The 16,064-nt window shown below is 34.9% G+C and overlaps 1 protein-coding gene across 17 annotated transcripts in view; it reads right to left on the bottom strand.

Moving 5' to 3' along the window:
* The window catches only part of CCDC91 (coiled-coil domain containing 91), a 341,211-nt gene that overhangs the window by 22,112 nt on the left and 303,035 nt on the right, over positions 1–16,064 (bottom strand). For 15 of the 17 annotated variants that reach the window (XM_075508273.1, XM_075508281.1, XM_075508300.1 and 12 more), the window contains 2 exons: positions 14,739–14,852; positions 8,171–8,239 (listed from right to left, as the gene is read on the bottom strand). The exons of 1 other annotated variant lie outside the window; for it this stretch is intronic. In XM_075508273.1, the coding sequence (XP_075364388.1) occupies positions 8,171–8,239; positions 14,739–14,852 (183 nt within the window). The remainder of the gene's footprint in view (positions 1–8,170; positions 8,240–14,738; positions 14,853–16,064) is intronic. One more of the 17 variants, XM_075508321.1, reaches the window with a different exon arrangement.

The following is a 16,064-nucleotide window of genomic DNA, read 5'->3' as shown; positions in this document are numbered from 1 at the left end:
TCCTGAATCTAAACAAAGCTAAAAATGCAAAATCAGAATTGAAAATACTTGTAATAACTTGTTTCATAGTAAAAAGGAACCCCAAAGATATGCAAATTTTACATAATAAAGGCACAAAAATATTCACTGCCCTGCTTTGTTGGGCAAGTTCACAATTGTTAATTAAAAGCCAGATAGAGTAACCCCAACCCACAGAGTAAGTTCCTTTTTGCAACAGAAGTCAAAGGCATAAACCTAAACCAAGATTATGTTTGACATAACCATGACAATATCTGGCCATTCATATTTGACTTTAGAGACTTTATATGTTCTTTAGCACATCACTACCCTTAATAGACCACGCTTTTCTGAACTGACTGATGATCCAGTACACCAACCAACATCACTTTTTAAAAGTGATTTTGTTTTGTTAACTAAACATTTAACAAAGTTAAATGAAGAAGCAAAGTTCTGAAGTCAGAAACTAAAATCTCAACTGGTCTGAACCAATCTTGGTCTGAACACTAAATACATGATAACCTTTCTGCATGGAATGTTTGTCCTCATCCATTTCTATGATTTTTATTGCTCTTAGTTAGACTGTTTCCTTTATTGCTTTTGTAAAGAAATCCTCTTCCTTCTTGTTCACCGTCCTTTCTGCACTGTTAAGACAATTTTATTTATTGGGGAAATTCTGGGTGTTGAGCAGTAAAAATAAGACCTGTAGTTCCAGACACAGAATTAATAGAATCACCTGCCTATAATAACGTTACTCAGACTTTAGAACGGTTACATGATGTTGACAGTACACATGGAGAATCGTTAGTAAAAACATGTAGTTGATCCTTGGGTTTAGTTTGTTTTTTTTTTCCACACAATACTTCAGTTTTGTTTTGAAAATATTAGCTACTTGTCACTACTAGACTCTTCTAGAACTCCAGGTCTTTTACATTTTCTCTGATCTACAAGCAATAAAAAAAATTTGCTGTCGTGCCAGCAAACAACAAGTATTGAACATAAGCTACTTTTACACTCTTTTTTATAAGCATATGACTCAAATAACAGCCAGGTGACAGGAATTGAGAATGCAGATAGCTTTGCAGAATATCCAGCCACCCATGTATTTCTGATTTGAAAGAATACAATAAAGATATTCTCTGTGAACACTGCAAAGAAAATACTTCACATATTAGGAAAAAAATCTACATAGATAACAAGGGTTATAGCAATTGTAACACAGATCATCTTCCACAATCTATATTGGTAAAGGTGCTTTCAAGATATATTTTATAGGCTTTGTAGCTGATCTACAAAATCAAAGATTAAAAAAAAAGTCAGTTCTAGAAGTGTATTTATGATAAATCAAATCTGTATGACTATATGTCATTATGAAATGCAACACATGGAACTTCAAAAAAACCAAAATGGGATTTTGTACCATAACCAAACGCAAAAAACAGTGTACCAGATAGAAGACTACTCAAAAGGCCAAAACAAAGGTCTAGTTGTTTTCTTCAGACAAAATAAACATACAAAATACACTCCACAAATCTAGTACGTTATTAAAAATAACCCTGATACACAAGAATGGCCATGGAAGAAATTAGGGGTGTTAATCTGACTTACTCATAGATATTTCCTGCTGTCTTGGGTATAACTTGATCACTATTTTTCTCCTATTAAAAAGTATTGTGACTACAATTCAACTGTGCACAGAACGAAAGGCACAATTCCCTCTCCAAACATTAAATGCTTGTTTCTTTCAAGAATAATTCCACTGAAACTGGGCAAATGTAAGACTTGCACTTTAAGGTACAGCCCAAGATGAGCTGACCCTCTATAAATGTGTATTATTAGGGTAAACTCTAGTATTTTCCAAATATTCCAAATCTTTTTCAGAAAAGAGCAAAAATATTTCCACTTCTTCTAGTTACATGGTAAATAGCTAAGCTGACTGTCCTAGCGCATACCAAGTCCCCATAGAGCTAACCTCCCACACATCCCGCTGACTGGACAAATCCGCACAGAAAGCACCTGGTCAGGGAAGCATGAAATGAACCTGGAATTCTAGTTTCCAAAAGTAAAAAGTATTATTACCGAACTAAAGGAATAATTTCTCTATACAAAGCCAGAAGAGAAACTTGCCAGCTTTTTCTTCACTTTATAGTAGGACAGACATGGCTTTTACCAGCTTGCTAGTGATTCTTAAATATAAATAAAATACTGTTGTTGAAATAGGTCCTTAGTTTCCATAATATCGGAAAAAATTATCTATGAAATACTAAACCCCAAAAAATCTCATTTGGACATTCGCAATTCTGAAGTGTGCACTTATATTTTGGTAAATATTAGTCAGAGAAATGCAATGTTTAGTTATGCTTTCTTCTAAAGGTTATGAGGCACAGCTGCACAAATCATATGGGAACACACAGTAGTACAGTGAATTTCATTACAATGGCTATATCTTTGCTCCCAGCTTCTGTCCCTTAAATCAGGATGGGAGTGCATTTGTGACAAGTGTCTGTGTCTTTCAGGGAAACACAGGCTGCATAAAAACAAGTCTGTTATTCAAATGATTACTCAAGTCCTAACACGTAAGCTTTCCCCTGTAGGCCAAAATACGCCCTTTAAAGTGAATGAGAGCTGTGTACAATGTAGCAGTCAAAATGTGACTGCTTAATATAATTAGTTTTGTTGTCAGAAAACACGCAATAAATTTTCCTGAAGGAAGATGAATGTCAATGTAAATAGGAAAAATTAAAATTTGCTTGCTGGCTGGCTATGTGGGTAGTAGTTCAGGAACTACAAATATAAGAAATGCTTACTCTAACTACTTAATCTCATGAGTAAAATCTTGTCATTTAGAAAATTTCTTTAAATAACCTATTCAGTACAAGATTTATGTGGTAGAAAACTTTCTCTGTTGTGGCTTACTTTCTCCTACATATGCCAGCTACAAGAATTCATTTTTTTCTCTGCACAGGTAATGGTCACAAAAATTAAAAAGTACATAAATAATAGGCAGAGTATTAGAGTACTGCATTTTTGTCTTCTATAAACATGCGAACTATAACATATTGAATGAATATTTTTTTAAGCACTCAATAGCAATGAATGGGCAGTAAATCACTGAACTATAGGATTTATAAACAACTTTCAATCTGTAGCACTGACAGTAAAAATACTGGAATTGGACAACAGAATACTTTTGTAGACCTCCATTCCACAAAACTTCCTAATATTTGTGTGATTTTAAGAGTTAAGAATGCCTAGTTTTTAACAAAAGGCAAACGACATTTGCAGATTATGTAGAAGCCTGAACACTGTCCAAGTCTGAAAAAAATATGAAGCAGAGCAAAGAATTTCCTGACCTTTCTAACAACAAATAATTGGAAACAGATCTTAGTTTGAAGTACAGTAGTGACCAATTAACTGCTTTGATCATTAGATTTTTATAAGACACCTGGAAATATTTTGTTTTTTACTTTTATTGACTTCAGCCTTACTCAGTTTCTGGACAGTTTATAAGGACACTGTCAATATGAAAAATCACATTTCTGTCTGAAAGTTTTATATCTACTTGAAAGCAACCCCTAAGGTGACTAAAAATGAAGTGCATTTGTAAAAACAACTCAAAACACTAATGCTATTTCTCTCAGTTTGCCTACTTTTTACTTACTGAACATGCGTGAATGAACAACAGGAGACTGGAAGGTGAATTTTCTTACTTTCCTCAGTTCAGCATGAGTCAAAAGAGTGGCTAACTGCTGCACAATATATCAGTTTAAATTCTTCCTTTCCCAGCTCTACATCTTCACTGATGAGGCAGGCATTTTAGAAGTTGTGAGACCTTACTTACTCTGAGGTAGCCACTGGCAGAGAGGCAGGCATACACAAAACAGGTAGGAAGCAAGTATGATGGTGACATTATTGAACTTTCTCATGCAACAAGGAGTGGTAGATATTAGGAGGAACTAAAACTCAGCCTGAACTCTCTGGGTGGCACTCTGGTCTGTATAGATGTCTCCTCTGACAAACACACATATACTGGCTTAAGTCAGTATTACACAGCAACTTGAAATTGGTAACACTTAAATGATCTCATGTCCCGAGTTAGGAGCCCAGAAGAGCAGATTCTTTGAGTGACTGCTCTTCAGGAGGAAGATATCCTTTGGAAGCACAAATATTCCTTGAGCCCATCTCCTGCTGTCGTAATAAAAGACTTTTACTGCTTTTATTTTTTTTTTTTTCCTTGCTCTTTCTAAGGAAAGCTCAGTGCAGCACTGTATATTTTCCTCTGAGTAAGGCTGCCTTCTGTGCAACTTTTGCATCTCAGAAAGGAACTGTATTTTTTCAGTTGTGGCATTAAGCTTATAATGAAAGTAATTTTGAAAATGGCTCCTGGGAAGTATTTTTTACCCTAAAAAATCCTCATTATTTTCCACCAAAAAAAAATGGTGTAACACGACAGCTATATAGCTTGTGGTATCCACAGCATGGGTAGCATGAACAGGGAAGCAAATAGGGTTAACTACAGCAAGCTCTACTTGCTGCTGCTGCAGCTGCTGACCAAAAAAAGAAGACAGCAGTGAGGCTGACAACTTGGAATAACACCAACTGCATTTATTCATCTAATCTTGCTATGGCTCTGTATCTTCCACTGAAAATACACAGAGTATACAGAGAGTAAAATTATTGAATTCACAGGAACACTTATGTTAATCCTCCCAAACACAGGTTCAGAGACTTGGTCAGAGATGTTATCTTCTGTTTCAAAGTAAATCTCATTTACATTGCCTAACAAGATGTATGTTTCATGAAAAAATGTATTCCAGGGAAATACAGTATCTAAAACAGGCTGTCAAACTGATAAGCTTTTGATATTGTCATTTGTTTTCATTCCTAAATATGTTTACAGAAATGCTTTAAAGTAACATTTGACTCTCCTGGCCTGGATGATGTGCTGAAGGCATGCATATCACAAGCAGATTTTACTTTTAAGTACCAGGTTTTAATTTCATAATTTCATTTTTAAAAAGTCTTAATGAAGTCCATGTATTTATTACTTCATGATATGAAAGCATAATGGATTTATTAAGAGCTCAGTTCTCCAAGCTTCCTGAGACAATTAAAAGCAGAAATATTTGGAATTAGACCTTGAGTCATAATTTCATTTTTAGCATCCTACCACTTTCCACAAATCCTTCTTTTTTTTTCTTTTCTGGTAGACACAGAAGAGTTGATTGCACATATGCCAAAATAAGAACTCAGATCAGAAATGTCCATATTTAGTACTGAGACAACAAATGGTACATGAGCCACAAGCAGGTCCTACAAATGTGGTAGCTGCTGCTGCTGCTACTATACTGGTCCCCTTGAGGAACTGGAAAACAACCAAGTGCCTCCTTTTGTACTTCCCCATGATGTAGCACACAGCCAGTGGATTTGGCATTTCTTACAGACAAAACATACCTTGCTTTAAAAAAAAAAAAAAAAAAGTTGTGTAAATTATTTTTACTCTCTATTCACTTTGTTTTCATAACAAGAACGTAAGAATAGGCTGTATGCAACATGTCAGTACATATCAGACCATTGTCCATCTAGCGCAGCATCTATCTTTACCAGAGGCAAACAACAAGTATGCAGAAAAGAGCACAACAGGAGAAGCATGCACTGACTCAGTTATTACCTTAGCCAGAGCAAAATGTTTGCATTTAACAGCTCTTGATGGAATTTTCTTCCAATAAGTTTGCTTAGCCTTTTTTGTTTTATTTTTTTTTTTTTAAATAATCATTTAGGCTTTTAGCATCTACAACATCTGGTGGCAAGGGGTTCCACATTATGGGAAGAAGTGTATCTTCTTGCTTTTTTTGCAGGTGACATCTTCTAACTGTATTTACCAGACCACTTTATAATCGCTAATGTCATATTTTTGAGTACTGTTAATTGCAGGATTTCATTAATTAATTGTATGATGCAGTGTTCGAATGCAAACATGTGTTTGCATGCAAACAGAATGAACTGTGTGATTAGAAGACTCTTTTGTATTGACCAAGTTAGAAGATAGCAGTTTTGAGGCTCCTGGTAAAATAAGATCATAGGAACCTCTTGGAACACACATAATACAGCACCTAGCTTAAGAGACAAACACTTCTGAATGTTTGTATTTTTCCTTGGTTTTTACAAAGAATACTTTTACAATATGATAGAACAAAACCCATCAACATGACGAAAGAAAATTCAACCATGTCCACAAAGCAAGTAAAAAATGTATAACTTTTACTTAAGTGTTTCAACTGCACAAAAGATCAGGTCAAATACAAAGTAGGGAGTAAACCCAAGGCATGCTCTTGTATACTGCTTCTTCATGAAATATGCAGAAAACAAAAGCATATGATGACACTTTTTTTTTAACAAGAAATTTCAATAAAATTGAAACTAATGGAAAATATTAACTTGCATCTTTGCAAGTGCCAAACATCTGTTTCAGAGAAAACCCAGTTCAATTATTTATTTGACACTACTGGAAATAATTATTTTAAAACACAAAATGAACATTAAAAAGTTAACCACAGGAATGGGAAAAAAAATTAAGCAGAAAGAGAAAACAGTGCATAAATGTCTTGCACAAAATCTAGTATGAAAAAGTAACCATAAAGAGAAAAAAATCCAAGTAATTAAATTATTTAAAATGTCAAATGACCCCACAGTAAAAACCCCAAAATGGATAACTCAAAGAGTAAGAATTCCTGTCAAATAACTAGGAAAATTCAATTAAATTTCTATGTTCCAGGATAAAGCTGACATTTTTGAGGCACTTGTATTCACCCTAAAATCAAATGGGACTTTTACTGTTTATTTAAAGGGGTACTGGATAAAGCTCCTTATTCAAAAAGGGTCATAAGACTCCTCATTGATGGTTACAGATAGAATTTCCAAGCAATTCCATATGCAAAAATAATGAACAATTACACTAAAGCCACATTACAGAAGACAACAAAACTTAGAAGGCCAAGAACCTCTCAACTTTGTGACCACGTTTTAATCGCTCTGTATGGATGCAGAACAAACTAACACAAAATTATTACTACTGTTTTGTCTCCTAATACTTTTACAGATATATACAATGGACAGAAATACCAAGTATTGGGAAAGTAGTAACTGCACTCCTAGGACTCAATGACCCTCTACTGAAGAAAGCAGTAAAGAAGCAGAAGTGAGAAGTGGTTGACCTTGTGACCAGAGGACTACATTAGAAAACACGTTAGGCAAAAAAAAGGCCCACGCTGCCAAGCGTCATCCTGGCCCCTTCAGTATCTCTATTTGAATGGCAAATTTATGAACTGACTGACTCCTAATACAGCTCATACCATAAACTGGAAAAGGATTACTCTAAGTGCTTCAAAATGACACTTCTATGACCACTTGGGAAAGGAATTATATACAACAGCAAAAGATTGGTTTGATAACCCAAAAAATCCATTCCAGTCTTATAACCTTCTTATTCCAGAAAATCTAGTTACAAATAAAAGTGCTTTCAGAAGCCAACGTGCATAATCAGAGAATCTGACACAGAATGAACAGAATCCCCACAACCATCACTGCATGTTTTTTAGTCAAACCCTGGACTTGTGAAATATCATATTTTAGACAATAATTACTAAATTGCTGGGGCAATTTTTGTGGTGTATGGCTAAGCTATGCATTCTTGCTTCAGTTCTCACTGATGAAAGACTAATGAGAGACTGTGATAGAAACTTTAAGTTCTCTTTTGAATACTGAGGTGCAGTAGGTTAACTGTTCCAGAACATGTACTTTATACCTATCAGAATAAAGACAGTTTGAATTTGACCGTAAGAATCAAACTTCATATTTCCTACTGTTTCTCCACTCCCCTACAAGAGTTTAAGTTTACTAATCTTCATCAGGAATGTTTAGTAAAAAAAAGAAAAAAAAAAAAAAGTAGACTTATACTGGCAATAGTTTTACCACAGATTTTTTTTTTTTTTTACTGGACTCATTTGGTACTTTTCGATTTTGAGAAACAACTGAATTGGTCTTATTTTGTTTGGTTTTTTAAAATACGCAATACTGCTAGAAAAATGAAGCCTGCTTGCATTTCAGTTGTCAATCTTAAAATGTAATACACCCTTCCCTAGAATTAACAAATTTAACAATAATCGTAACTTACCTGCATACAAAAGCATAACTGGTCTTTTCCTGGACTCACTAAGTTTACATTCGTGGTTTGAGACTTGAACTGAAAGTAGCAATTTAAACATTAAATATATAGCAGTAAATTGAGCGTGAGACCACTTCTAGATTTTCTTTGTCTAATACTGAAATAATTTTTATGCCAAAATTTTACAGTTCACGCCATCTGAAGTAAACAGGATCAATTACAGTGCATAAAATAAAGTATGCAAACATATTTTTGCAGGATCAGGTCTACAAGGATATTTTCCACTGGATAGTCCATTTGGACAACTAGACCAAAAGGTAATAGGTAATTTACTTTTCTTTCATATTTATTGCAGGGGAATACAGCATGAGTTTTTTCCCTAGCTACTGTACAGCAGACCTTTGGCTCATGGTAAGTTTAATGATACTAGCATATGCAACCAACAGGAAAGAAAAACAAAAAATACACAAAAGTTAATTAAGTATAAATATTAATAATATACTGAATGCCCATCTTTTTCTTTATTCTAGATGCAGTTATGGTATATAAAGCCTCACAGAAATTAGTAAAGGAATGTATAGGCAGTTGGACTAGATGATCATTGTAGGTCCCTTCCAACTGAAATACTCTATTCTATTCTAAAATTCATACGGAAGTATTTACGACCCAGTATGTTTTACTGCTGGAATGCAGTTGGATCCATGCACCATTTCACCTGCTAGAAACACAAAATGTTGTGTGACTACCTAGCTAAAATATTAAAAAAAAAAATAAAAATCCCCACTTATTAGTTGTTGGCATTGAAGATCTCAGCTATTTCATTTGAAAACACTGAATAGATTGAAATTCACTGAATTGAATTATTTAAAAATTGTTTTTCTTAAGTTGCTTTTCTTGCTTTCTAGCTGTAAATTAATTTAAAAAAAAAATCATCTCAGCCAGTCATATAAAATGTAACTATCTTTCAGGAATTGTCTTCATAGAACAGCAGGCACTAAACTCAGCTGTGTAAAAAGAAAAATCTGTAGTTTCACATTGTGAACACAAAGAAAAGGCCCAAACATGGCCTTTAGGAATACCTTCATTACTCTGAAATAATATTAAGAAGCAGGGGAGATTAATTACTCCAATACTGATTTTATTTTATTCAGATACTACTTTCCTGCTATTTTACAATTTATTTTCAAGCTTATTTCCTGTTCAGAAATTAACAGTTACTCCTGTAAATCAGCTAGCTTGGCTTCTCTCAGACCAATGGATTCTGAAAATTCACCTTTACTACCTTACAACAATTCCTATCTTGACTCTACAGCTTCATGGACTGGTGCATCTGGTGGAGGCTGCACCTTGTTTTCTTCACATCTTGGATCAGTCAAAGGAGACATAGCGTAAGCAAATGACTAGGGCAAAGGTGTTGTCCAAACATTACTTTACACAGGAAGCTAACATATTTCTCTTGTTCTTCCACTCACATATTTGGAATACTTTTAACATACCTCTAAAATTTCAGTCAGTCTTGTAACTACATTGCATACAGGAGCAAACAACAAAAGTGAAAGTTCTTGCACTTTGGGACAAAGCTATGTTTATATTCACATAATTCAGCGCTAGCAAACTGAAGCAAAGAGTGTTCAGTGAATGGGCCAAAGCCCCACGTGAAACTAGAGCACAGATGGGCCTAGTCTGTCTTTCTATTCCTAACAGAGCATCATGTACCCATTAATCAAGTCTTTAACCAAAAATATTACAAAAGCAATACTGTTCTACAGGTCAGTGGTAGGGCATTACTATGCCTCTGTCTCATAGCCCAGGGATCACAGTTTGGGAATTGTAATACTAGGCCATAGTTTACATGCCATTAGAGTCTACTTCTTGCCCTGATCTCCAGGTAATAAATACAAACATGCATGTATACACACACATACATGTAAAAGCCTACATACAGACATGCAAATGTATGCTACCATGTCAGCATGATGTTTTAGCAAAACAAAACTGTTAACCCTTAAAAAAACCCAGAGCTGTTCCACCTAATAACAGGGAACCCCTTCACATACAATCAGTATAAAAACAAACACTAGAATTTTTAAACAATTAATGCAAAAAGCTGGTAAATGCTTCCCAGTCCAATGAGTAACACAGGCACAGTAAGCATCAATGACTGGCCTACGTGATTTATTCTGTCTTGGGGCACTTAACATGCTGGGGCCTGTCACAGTACTGGCTGTTTTCAGAGCAGTCAGATGACCAAAGACCACAATGCAGGGCCAGAGGTTACAGGATTACAAACATCAGGCAACAAAAGACAATACTGACAAATGAGTTAGTGAATCCTGAGCTTACATAAAAATGGATAGACTTTGGATACTCAGGGACAAGTGCTTCCTTACTCTTAACTCACTCTAGCCAAACCGAAAGATTTTGCTTCCCTCTACATCCATGTCTCATGGATATAGGTGGCACACAATACTGCTCTGTATCCATGCACTGGATACAAAGCAAGAATAACATTTATTTTTACGACAAAAGTGAAACTAGTGCTTTGCCATTTAATTGTACTTAAGTGCCTATCTCCTGTTTACCTGTGTGCTACACTTCACCTCTCTCCCCTCACTTCCTACCTCACTAGCAGGAAGGTAAAGCATTGTTTTGCCTTCCTGATACCTATATGCAAACAAGGACATATCAATATTAAAAGGTCAAATACACCTTCAGGCAATTAATAAAGATAATTTTCTGGATGTAATGTGGATATACCTTTGCTGGAGAAAGCAAGTCCGGCTAATAGTTGTAGCAAGTCTATTCAAATTTGACTCAGAAGAGTTCTTCGAGGTGTTATGAGTGTTTATATAAACCTCTACAAGTTTGATAGCTATGGAAGATATCTTTGAACAGATACTCTATTTCAGTTTTGAAGCATATTGCATTTCAGTCTTACTCTATTTCAGTTTTGAAGCATGCTTCGGAATGGTGGTAGTTATGAAATAATCATTAAATAAGAGAGTCAAATTCCTGATTGAAATTTCATTCACAGATATCCAGATTCTTATAATGTTACCTGTGGCAATGTAAAAAACATTTTTCTAGTATAAAATTCTTCATTTAATATAGAACAGAGAAAATAAAACTAAGATTGCAGTACATAAGTTGAACTGTTGCCAATATAGTGCTATGTATCTTTAAAAACTTGGGATTATATTTGAAATATGAAAAAAGCATAACCACAATGCATCGCCCATGTTTCAATTATTGTGTGAAAATATATGTTGCCTTCACAGTTTCTTTTTTTTGTTGTTGTTGTTTTAACTTGCAATGTCCTTTAATCAAAGGTGAAGAGCTGTCAACAAATTCTCCACGAGCTTTAGAGACTTTGGCCTGAATACAGAGCAAGTTACATTTGTTCTTATGTTGGGCATTTTAGCATGATGATATTGTTGCATTACTTTCCATTTCCTCCTCTTAACCTTACCAACCTCTCATTTTTAGTATTAAAAAGCATTGAAGTTTGCTTGTTTGCACATGAGAAAATATGAACAAAGAGACTATAAATCACTTTTTGTTTCACCGATACTGAATGCGACTCATTTGTGGGTAACAATGTCAAACGTGTAAAACTACTTAGTTTAACTCTGAATTATTTATCTGTGAAAGGCTTTGAAATATAGTGGATCTATAAACACCCTAGGTATGGAAAAATTTTATTAGATAAGAACTTTATCAAAGGCAGGACATTTAGTTTCCTCAGCTCCCAGAATTCCCATTGAAAGATTATTCATCAGGAAAGAAAAGGGTTGAAAAGTGCTGTGTAAGGACAAAGGAACATAAATTACTTGCCTTTTGCTAAGTAACTTCCTACTAATTCAAATAATCCCATGCATATATCCCATATACTAAGTGACTGTTAAACTGTACACAGGTTGCTGATATGCTGGATTTGTGGTTAGTAAGTCTCTGAACACTTAAATCATATAGCGTCTTGGCTCTCAAAAGTAACCACTATTTTAGCACTAGGATAGCTAGTATATAACTGAAGCTGGTTTTGGACCCGCAACACAAGATTTCTATGGTTTACTTTCAATGTATATGTTACATTGACACAAATGATTTCTAAAAATAGTTATCAGATCAATCTGTTTTTAAAAAGACTAATTCACAATCAATTCTTTCTAAATCAAAGTAAATGTTTACTGTTACATGTAGTACAGTATAATGCTGGACTACATTTATAATGTACTGCAAAACTTGAGGGATTGCCAGATCCAACTTTTATAAACTGTTACAGAAATTCTTCTAAGAATCCAAGTACAAATACAACTGTAAATGCTCATTAATATTTTAAAATATTTGTAGCAAATACATAACTGACCAAATATGCAATTGATTTTCTTAAACTGATATCACAACTATTATACTTTTACTAAAAGAAAGCTTTAATGGAATAATGAATAAGCAAGTTACAAGCTACTTTGAAAACTGGTATATACTACATTTACCACGAGGGATGAAATGTACTTTGTACTATTACAAAATAAGCTGGATAAGAATCTGTTTATGAGTCTTTTCCTGAAGCACTTAACCACTGCTAATCAAGTACAAATACTGTTGTGCCCATGTCCCGTGGTTTGAAGGATTCTACAAACTTATTTTCAAAACAATGATGAAACATACACAGTGTACACTACCTTTGCAAGTGTGTAACTGGGACTCCCCCCATCACTCAAAGAAAAAAACCCATCACTGAATCTCAGCCAGGAAAGTGGTGCATTTTCCCTGAGTTCTTTCTAGGAATTCCTTCCATAAGCCGCTACTTTTTAGTATAGTCCATAAAGTATAGTTATTACTCTGACAGGTGCACGGGCTTTGACCAAGGTCCATTTACTCTGCCTCTTATGTAATCATATAAAAGCCACTATGCCAAATGATTTGGAGTTAAAAACATCTTCCACTCTCAACTTAAATACAGGCAGACTTTATAAATCTTATGCCGGAAAAAGCTAGCTGTCCTGACACATGATTTTTTCTTTGTAAATGAATGGAAATGTGTCAATTGATCAATAAGGGAAAAAAGTTGCCCAAAATACTTTTCATATTCAAGAATTCTATGGAATGAATGGAAATTATGCTCCTACTAGATAAACCAAAGAGGATTTTGTTGCTTTGAAGATATTTTGTTTCACTGATTTGTGAAAACTTCACAAGGACAAGACAGACTAACAGTAGTCACACAATGGAATAATGGCAACGAGCTCCAACTGTGTGTAGGTGGAAAGAAAACAGAAGAAAGTCTCCATTCCTGACGCAAATGGAAATCTAAGAGATTAAGGACAGATGAGTTGCTATTGAAGTGCCTGCAGGAAATTACTGTCAATTCAAAATGGTGTGATCTAGCTATCAACAGTGAGGAGTCTGCATTAGATGGACTAGATGAACTGCACTAGTGGTCCTATTGACCAATTTATTTATGATATAAGCTAATAGTAGACCTATTTTCACTTCTCCACAGCTTATCCTTTTTAGATGACCAATTTCAGATATAAACAAGCTCAAACATCCTTATGGATCGTGTTTTCCCCAGACGTCTGTTTATATGTCTTTGCCAATAAGACCCATACCACTAAATGTAAACTCCACACACAGCATAATGGAAGTGAGCTCATCCAATATTAATCTTAACTAGTAGTAGAGTGAAACTTCTGAAGTTAAATCCTATTTCTCATAATAATATTCAGCCCATAAAAGCAGGGAACAGAAGAGGCAAAACACATTATTTCTACTTCCTTCTCAGCACAACATTACTAATTAGATTCAAGCTTAGTGATTTTGTTTATTGAGAATATTGAAATAACTGAATTTGATCTTGGGCTGCTACTGCCATAGGAAAGAGGGTTTTTTTATAAAAATAAAACAAAAAAATAATTAAAGAGGCTTAAAGGGGAGAAGTGCGTTATTTTTTTCTCCTACTGAAAGCAAATCAGACTGTCTTTTAAGTTACATTTTACTGTTTATACACAAGCATTAAACTGTAAGTATATAGCATTAACAGAATACCTGAAACCAAGTTTCAGAACATTACATTTCGTAACAAGACCAGTGCACTGGCTAAAAATCATGCTCAATAGAATACCAATATATTTTCAGGCTGTCATATAATATGGGTTGAGAGGAAAAGTTAAAGACCTTTGTGTGCATGCAAGCAGCACAATAAAGTTCATTTGTGAACATAAAATAGCATCTGTTATTGATACTGAAATGCTTTCAATGAACTGAACTCAAATCACAATTTGAATTTGACAGACTGCATTTATGCCCCATCTTTAAGCAACTGTAATAAGAAATACTGTAAATTTCAACCAATGTATTCATTTCTGCTTTTCAGCTTGTGATGAATTAAAAATTCTATAAATATACATGGAGAAATATATCATAGTAACAAATTGTTTGAAAAAAGGAGTGACAAATCTGAAGACACAACTCCTGATTCTGTTTTCTTGTGCGTTTTAAGACAGGTTTCAGGATTAATAAACTTCACCAATTTCTCACTGCATGAAGTGAAACCCATTAGCCACTGGTAACTCACCCTTTTTTGCTCTTTAATATATTGCATCAGTTCCTCTCTTGTCCTTTTCACTGCTTCTTCAATTGCCTTTTCACTTCGTTTTTGCTCCTCCATTAATGCTTCCTTGACAATTTCCTTTTTAAAAGGAAAACATGTAAGTGTAAATATTAGAAGTGTTTCACAAATGTAATACAGGTCATCCCTTTCCTTCCTACTAAAATTTTATCATGACCACACTCCTTTATCAAGAATAGTTATCCTAAATATATGCAGTATGTTTACAAAAATTTATAAATTTAGTACTTTGATCACTAAAGGGCCTAAAGAAGAGCAAAATAATCACTTTAAAGGTGTGTTAATAGATACATAATGTTCCCTGAGAGCAGAAGAAAAGGAAGCAATAGAGGTAATACATTCCAACAGAAACAGGGATGTACTAGTTGCTATTAATAAAATAGAACAGAATATTTCAGTTGGAAGGGACCTACAACAATCATCTATTCCAACTGCCTGAGGACTTCAGGGCTGGCCAAAAGTTAAAGCAAATTATTAAGGGCATTGTCCAAATGCCTTCTAAACACTGACAGGCATGGGGCATCGACCACCTCTCTAGGAAACCTGTTTCAGTGTTTGACCGCCCTCTCAGTAAAGAAATGTTTCCTAATGTCAAGTCTGAATCCCCACTGATGCAGCTTTGTGCCATTGCCACGCATCCTGTCACTGGATCCCAGGGAGAAGAGCTCAGCACCTCCCTCTCCACCTCCCCTCCTCAGGAAGCTGTAGAGAGCAATGAGGTCGCCCCTCAGCCTCCTTTTCTCCATATTGCATGGCTGTTCAGAACTTACATAAGGGCTGTTCTAGCATCACAATAACGAGAGTCCTCATGACAATAAATTTGTTTCCAAACCTTGGAAAATGCCAGGGTCATTCTGTACACAGTCGTAAAAAGCAACAATGGACACCCACCCACCCAGACCCCAAATTCGCATTACCTTCCATCAAATCTCATCAAGTACTAGAAATGCATCACAGTAGAGAAAGCCAGGAGCACTTCTTAAAACGCCTCTATCACCTCCAGTAAAACTTATTTGTGTAAGTTATCAGCTCAGGAAATAACTTCCTGGACCAGAGTCGCTATCCTAAAACTTAAGCCCCAGCACGCCAAAGCCACTCATGAAATAAGTAATAACATTAATTAGCAAAGTGTTTTGTTTCCAAAATTCAGGGAAATGAAGTGACAAACATAAGATTCCTGAAAATGAACCATACAAAAATGTAACATTTTCAGAAAACTACAAAATATCCCGTAAAAATTATCACACAATGTTAAATGATTCAGAGGGAAGA

Source organism: Mycteria americana, chromosome 1 (genome assembly GCF_035582795.1).
Source record: "Mycteria americana isolate JAX WOST 10 ecotype Jacksonville Zoo and Gardens chromosome 1, USCA_MyAme_1.0, whole genome shotgun sequence".
In the NCBI taxonomy this organism is placed as follows: domain Eukaryota; kingdom Metazoa; phylum Chordata; class Aves; order Ciconiiformes; family Ciconiidae; genus Mycteria; species Mycteria americana.
This window is presented reverse-complemented; position numbering and strand designations above follow the sequence as displayed.